General features: G+C 47.5%; 1 protein-coding gene across 1 annotated transcript; it reads left to right on the forward strand.

The window, feature by feature from the left end:
* The first annotated feature begins 1,136 nt into the window (after positions 1-1,136).
* Positions 1,137-6,517, forward strand: XBP1 (X-box binding protein 1). The gene is given in 6 exon segments (XM_061141620.1): positions 1,137-1,378; positions 2,412-2,508; positions 3,720-3,848; positions 4,927-4,962; positions 4,965-5,072; positions 5,375-6,517. Coding segments are annotated over 6 exon segments (1,155 nt in total). The 5' UTR covers positions 1,137-1,151; the 3' UTR covers positions 5,933-6,517.
* Positions 6,518-6,832: the final 315 nt, after the last annotated feature.

The raw sequence follows: 6,832 nt of genomic DNA on the forward strand, positions 1-6,832 counted from the left end.
TAGGTTCCACCCTTAGGTTGGGAAGATCTCCTGAAGGAAATGCCGACCCACTCCAGTATTCTTGCCTGGGAAATCCCATGGACAGAGGAGCCTGGCAGATTACAGTCCACGGGGTCACAAAAGGGGAACACGACTTATATACTAAAGCACAGCATCCCCAGAACCTAAAACAGTGCTAAGCACAGAGGACGCAACAACGTAAAGCAACGGTTGCTTCGTAATTCCAGGGAACTTAACATTTTATAATTCGCTTCAAAAAAGTGAGAATGCCTGTGGGGGGTGTTTCCTCAGGTTTCTCCATTTTAATATTCCTGTGTCTAAACTGGTGCCCAGCTACAGTTCGCAGGCCCCTCTTTCACAAAGACCCCACCCCCACTCCCTTTGCGCCCTAACAGGCAGGCAGGAGCCCTGAATCTTTTATACACGCTTTTTTTTTTTTTTTTTCTTTTCATAAATAAATACACGCTCATAGCTGAAAGTTTAGAGAGGCAAAGAGAAACGAAATTACAGGCACTCCCGCCATTCTGAGAGAACATCACCTATGGTTTATTAAACCTTCACTATGAGGTAAATCTAGTTTTAAAACGGGCCATCAGACTCCCTAAGGACGTATTTCGCGGAATTTTTCTGCAGGCTTTTTTTCCCCTAACCCAAGGCCCGATTCGCGCTACCCTTTGGATTTTCCACTCAGCTCCGGGCCCGAAATGGCGCACAAGATACAATTCTCTCAGGCGGGGATAAAAATCTCAGTCAAAATTCGTCAGTCTGGAAACCTCGCGGATTCGCATTAAACTCTCCGTCAGCATAGGAGGGGAAATCCATTTATTGAGCAAACTCCGCCTGGTTCCGGACCCTTCCTCAAAGGTGGCCCCACCCCCACCCTGCCCTCAGAGGCCCCGCACCTGCTCTGAAACTTCTGCCTGTGGCCACCGCGCAAAAGGCTCGGGCGCCCCCTGCGCAAGACCGCGGTGGTCACGCTGGACACCCTGGCCCCGCCCCCTCCACATCCGCCGGGCCAATGGGGGCAGAGGTAGGCTTGCGTCACGCGGCGCTGGCCAATCGCGGAGGGCCACGATCGTAGAAAGGTTGGGCCCTGCAGGGCCGGCCCACTGGGCAGCGGCGGCGCGCACTGGCGTAGACAGGCTCCGGCCATGGTGGTGGTTGCACCCGCGCAGAGCCCGGCCGCCGGGGCTCCTAAAGTGCTGCTTCTGTCCGGCCAGCCCGCTGCGGCCGCCGGAGCCCCGGCTGGCCGGGCTCTGCCGGTCATGGTGCCGGGCCAGCAAGGGGCCAGCCCGGAGGGGGCGAGCGGGGGGCCTCCCCAGGCGCGCAAGCGACAGCGCCTCACGCACCTGAGCCCCGAAGAGAAGGCGCTGCGGAGGTGGGCGAGGTTTGGGGGTTTGGGGGCCGAAATCGAAGGCGGGACAGGGGCTTGGGGCCGCGCTGACCGCCTGCAGCGTTCGGGCTCCGATGTCTGGCCGGTCTGGTGCCAGCGTGGCGTGGCGCGGCGCGGGGCGGGGCGGGGCAGGGCAGGAAGTCTGAACTGGCAGATCCATTGCGCTGGGTGGAGTCCAGGGCAGCGCAGGCCTTTTTTCTTTCTTGTCTCTCTCGTTAGAAATGACCAGAGCTGGGTACGCTGGCACCTGGCTTCCAGGCCCTCTAGCTGTGTGACCACAGACCCCTGGTTCAGCTTCTCTGAACTTGGGCTGTGACGTGGAGCCATGGGTTTACCTACTTTTTTTGGAGGCTCACGGAGTTGAAGTGCCAGCTGTTGAAGGGGCTGTAAGCACTATGAGGCGCCTCGGTCTGTTCCTGCTTCCTTAAAAATGGTTATCTACTTCCCGAGGTCGCTGGGGCGGTGGAGAAATGCCTCGTACTTAGTCCTTCGTAAATGTTAGTTCTTTTATGATCAGTGTGCTTTTTGTGATTTATGAAGTGCCCCCTGGAGCAGACACGGGCCTAGGCTTTCAGCATCAAGAGGAAAGTCGCATCAGCCTCTCTCTGTTTGGAGTTAGGTTGTTACTACGTTATCGATTGCAGTAGCGCGATTGCAGCCTTCGCTAGGTTTAATCCTAATCCAGGTTAGTCCTGGTTGGATCCTGTTTGAGGGGACTGTAATTAGGAATCAACGGGAAATAGAAAGGGGAGGAGAAAATATCTTACGATGCAACCTCTGTGCTGTGGCGGGGACGAGGCTGAGGTGGGTGACGCAATACGGGGGAGGATGAGTAGGTCTAGCTAGATCCACAGAAGGCTGATTTTTTTGTTGTTTTACTGAGGGGAGGAGCCTGAAGTGTATTTTACCATCATTTTGTACTGTAAATTAAAATGAAAGCATCAGCTGGCCAAGTTTTCAAATAAAGATAAATAAGGTTTGAGATGATTTAGTGTGGTATGTCATTTTATGTTCTCAGGAAACTGAAAAACAGAGTAGCAGCTCAGACTGCCAGAGACCGAAAGAAAGCTCGAATGAGTGAGCTGGAGCAACAAGTGGTAGATTTGGAAGAAGAGGTAAAAATACCTAAGGCCAAACACTTTATCTTACATCCATTGTGTAGCTTTCCCTGGTGAATGGTGGTTTCATCTCCTTTAGAGTACAATTGGATGTGTTGTTAAAAGTTAAGCTAATCTAAGTTGGGTAGAAAGGTAGTTAAGTGGTGAAGCTTTATGAGAACAGAAGTGATTCACCCTCTGTTATTTGGTGCTGAAAGTGAAAGAAAGAAGTCGCTTAGTCGTGTCTGACTCTTAGTGACCCCATGGACTGCAGCCTACCAGGCTCCTCCATCCACAGGATTTTCCAGGCAAGAGTACTGGAGTGGGGTGCTATTGCCTTCTCTGGGTATTTGGTACTGCTGCTGCTAAGGCGCTTCAGTCATGTCCGACTCTGTGCAACCCCGTAGACGGCAGCCCACCAGGCTCCCCGGTCCCTGGGATTCTCCAGGCAAGAACACTGGAGTGGGTTGCCATTTCCTTCTCCAATGCATGAAAGTGAAGAGTGAAAGTGAAGTCGCTCAGTCATGTCCGACTCTTCCCGACCCCATGGACTGCAGCCTACTAGGCTCCTCCATCCACAGGATTTTCCAGGCAAGAGTCCTGGAGTGGGGTGCCATTGCCTTCTCCAGTATTTGGTACTCGATCAATCTAAATCGTTTGTTGGTGAATTACAGCGTTAGAACAATGTTTTATCAGTTAGTATGAAGAAATTAGTAAAAGCTGATAGGAAATCATTGCTTAAACTTTCCTGACTTAGTCTACCAATGGTTCCCTTCCCCTTCTTGGGCCCACTTGTTACCTAAACTTAAATTGTTGCCGGTTACACATCTTGAATACATAAAGATTATTTGTGGTGTTCTTTTTTTTAAACGTGATAATTTCACAGCTCACCACCATCACTTTTATTATTACCTACCAGTTCAAGGTAGGATTTTTTAAACCATCATATCTAAATTAAAGCCACAAGTCACTCTTTGCTGAGGTCTCTATTAGTAGTTGGGCGCACTTTGTTATATATGACGCTCAGGTAATGGTACATCTTAAATAGCTTATTTTTTATATTTATCACCTTGCCTTCTAATATGTACTATGAACAACTGTGTAAGCATAGAGTTTTCCAAAAGATCCAGGAGAAGGAAAGAAAACCTACTGTAGTGAAACTCTGTCAGGTGTATTCTTAAAGTGAAAGAATGAGATGTTTTAATAACCTCTTCTGAACTTTCTTCCAGAACCATAAGCTTTTGTTGGAAAATCAGCTTTTACGAGAGAAAACTCATGGCCTTGTAGTTGAGAATCAGGAGTTAAGACAGCGGTTGGGGATGGATGCCCTAGTGACTGAAGAGGAAGCAGAGACCAAGGTGAGTCATGTCCTTTATTTGGTGCCATATGTAAGAACTGGTTTTAAATGACATGACCTCTTTCTTTAAGGATATTCATTTTTCAAGGGTGTAGTTAATAGTACTAAGTCCTAATAACTGGAATAAGTTACCTGACTCTGAGAGCAAGTACTGACTGATGCCGGTAGCTGACGTGTGTCTACAATGCCAGCATTGAGGAGAACCAGGATAAGAGTGGCAGTCAAACCTGACTTTGAATGCCACTAAAATTAAAATAGCTCTTTGATGAATATGAATAAGAGAAGGGATTCATTGTGATAGACACACCTTTCTGATGGAAGCGTGATCTGTGGGTTTTAATTTATGAATCATGGCAAATCCAGTGATAACACATAAGTGGTCTAAGGTTGACTGGCAGTTCTGCTCTAAAAGTAGTGTTCAGAACAAACTTTAAAAATAATAACATGGAAAAAAAAATAATAATAACATGGGTTCGACCCCTGGGTGGGGAAGATTCCCTGGAGCAGGAAATGGCTCTCCACTCCAGTATTCTTGCCTGGAAAATTTCATGGATAGCAGATCCTGCTGGCTATAGTCCATGCGGTTGTAAAAGGTTGGACACGACTGAGTGTCTGAGTATAGCACTATCCAAAAAGATTCTGGGCCTCAATTCACTATAGAACTTTATTACTAGGGATGTTACTCTTACTGAGAATAGAAATAAGATGATATTTAAGAATAACAGTCCTGCCTGAATCTTAGCTTGGGGAAGAAAAGCATTGTACAGAAAATAAAAAAAGAAGTTAGCCTTACCTCCCTTTTCTTTTCTCAAGGAAGACTCAAAAAAAAAAATGGAAATAACAGATGTGTAAGGGAGAGATTTCAGTTCTAAAGAATAATTTTCTAGGGACTTCCCTGGTGGTCCAGGGAACTAGATCCCACATGCTGTCAACTAAGACCTGGCACAGCCAAAATAAATGAATTTTTTAAAAAAAGTTTTTTTAGCTTTCTTGAAAGTTGAGAATCAAGCCTCCTGGCAAGCGTTTTCCTGGGGACACCCAGCTGTTGGAGCTGTTCACTGACTGGTCTTTCCTTCCAGGGGAATGGAGTGGGGCCGGTGGCCGGGTCTGCTGAGTCCGCAGCACTCAGACTACGTGCACCTCTGCAGCAGGTGCAGGCCCAGTTGTCACCCGTCCAGAACATCTCCCCATGGACTCTGACGGTGTTGACTCTTCAGACTCTGAGGTAGGGCTTACTCAGATTTTTACTAAAGAGCTGTTTACTCGGTTCCATCTGTGTGATGCCTGACACCCCTAACCAGACAGATGAGGGCAGTGTAGTTTTGGTTGAGTTGGGGGTGAACATTGGCTACCTTCCTATTTCCAGGTGGTCTAGGACATGCAGTGAAGGATACATGAGTGGGTCTGGTGGGTCCCAGAGATCATCCTATAGCATAATGGTTAGTTTACATTATGGAACCTAGCACTAAGGTCGATTCTCAGTGTACTCTTTAACAGTTGAATGCCATTTAATTTTTCCTTTTCTAGTCTGATATCCTGTTGGGCATTCTGTTCAACTTGGATCCAGTCATGTTCCTCAGATGTCCTTCCCCAGAGTCTGCCATCCTGGAGCACCTCCCAGAAGTGGACCCAGAAGGACCCAGTTCCTTACCAGCCTCCCCTTCTCCATCCCTGGGGACGTCATCAGCCAAGCTGGAAGCCATTAATGAACTGATTCGTTTTGACCATGTATATACAAAGCCCCTAGTCTTAGAGATGCCCTCTGAGACAGAGAGCCAAGCCGATGTGGTAGTGAAAATTGAGGAAGCACCTTTCAGTCCCTCAGAGAAAGATCACCCTGAATTCACTGTCTCAGTGAAGGAAGAACTTGTAGAAGATGACTTCATTCCAGAGCTGGGTATCTCAGATGTGCTTTCAACCAGCAACTGCCTGAAGCCATCTTCCTGCCTGCTGGATGCTTACAGTGACTGTAGCTATGAGGGTTCCCCTTCTCCCTTGAGCGAGATGTCCTCCCTGCTTGATGCAGACCATTCTTGGGAGGACCCTTTTGCCAGTGAACTCTTTCCCCAGCTGATTAGAGTCTGAGGAGTGATCCAGTACTGATGCTCTTTTCCTGACTGTGACACTGCCGGGAGGACAGCACAGAGGCCTGTGCTTCATCCAAAAAGCCAAAGTAGAGGGGGTGTGGTCCTGGAGAACTCCTCTAAAGTATTTGTTCAAGCCTCCTAGGTTACCCCAAGTATTGTCTTTTGACCTTTAGTGGTCGAGGGTACGTAGATACATTACTGTGATCGAGAATTACAGCTTCTGAGGGTGTACCTTTATCTTAAGGGCGGTGGTTTGCCCTGAAGCACTTACACAAGGGTCAGGCGATAAGTGCTTCAGACATGGAGTTAAGGAGTGGTCCTTGATCAATTTCTCTTTCCCCTTCTCGGCATCGCAGGCTTGCCTCTGATTTTAGGTCCTTTAGTTTGCTTCTGCAAGCGGAACGCCTGCCTGAGGGGGCTCCTTTTCCCTCATGTACAGTTCAAGGAAAGATCAAGAGTCTTTTGTAAAATTACAGAAAACTACTGTGTAAATGCTTGATGAAATCTTTCCTGCTAGTGTAACTTTGGAAGGTGCTTTCTCCATTTATTTAAAACTACCTGTGCAATTAAAAAGTACAATGCAGTGTCTCTGTTCTTCGAATGTTTCTTGAACTTTTCAAGTCTTCTTGTTGTTCTTTCCGGGTGTTTCCACTGCCGTAGCAGTGATTTATCCAACTTCACTGAGCCACTTTTTACAGTGAGTGAAGGCCTTTCCCCCCTAATTACCGCCTGCTTCAGTTCCTGGCTGCCCAAAGTAATACACTCTGACCAGTAACTATATTTGAGACAGTTTCTTCAGCCTAACTGACTGATATTACAGCTGATAAATGGTAGAGCTAAGAACACTTAACAACTGTTTTGCCATAACATCTTGTTACAGGTCATGCTATTAAGTATC

Source organism: Dama dama, chromosome 5 (genome assembly GCF_033118175.1).
Source record: "Dama dama isolate Ldn47 chromosome 5, ASM3311817v1, whole genome shotgun sequence".
In the NCBI taxonomy this organism is placed as follows: Eukaryota; Metazoa; Chordata; class Mammalia; order Artiodactyla; family Cervidae; genus Dama; species Dama dama.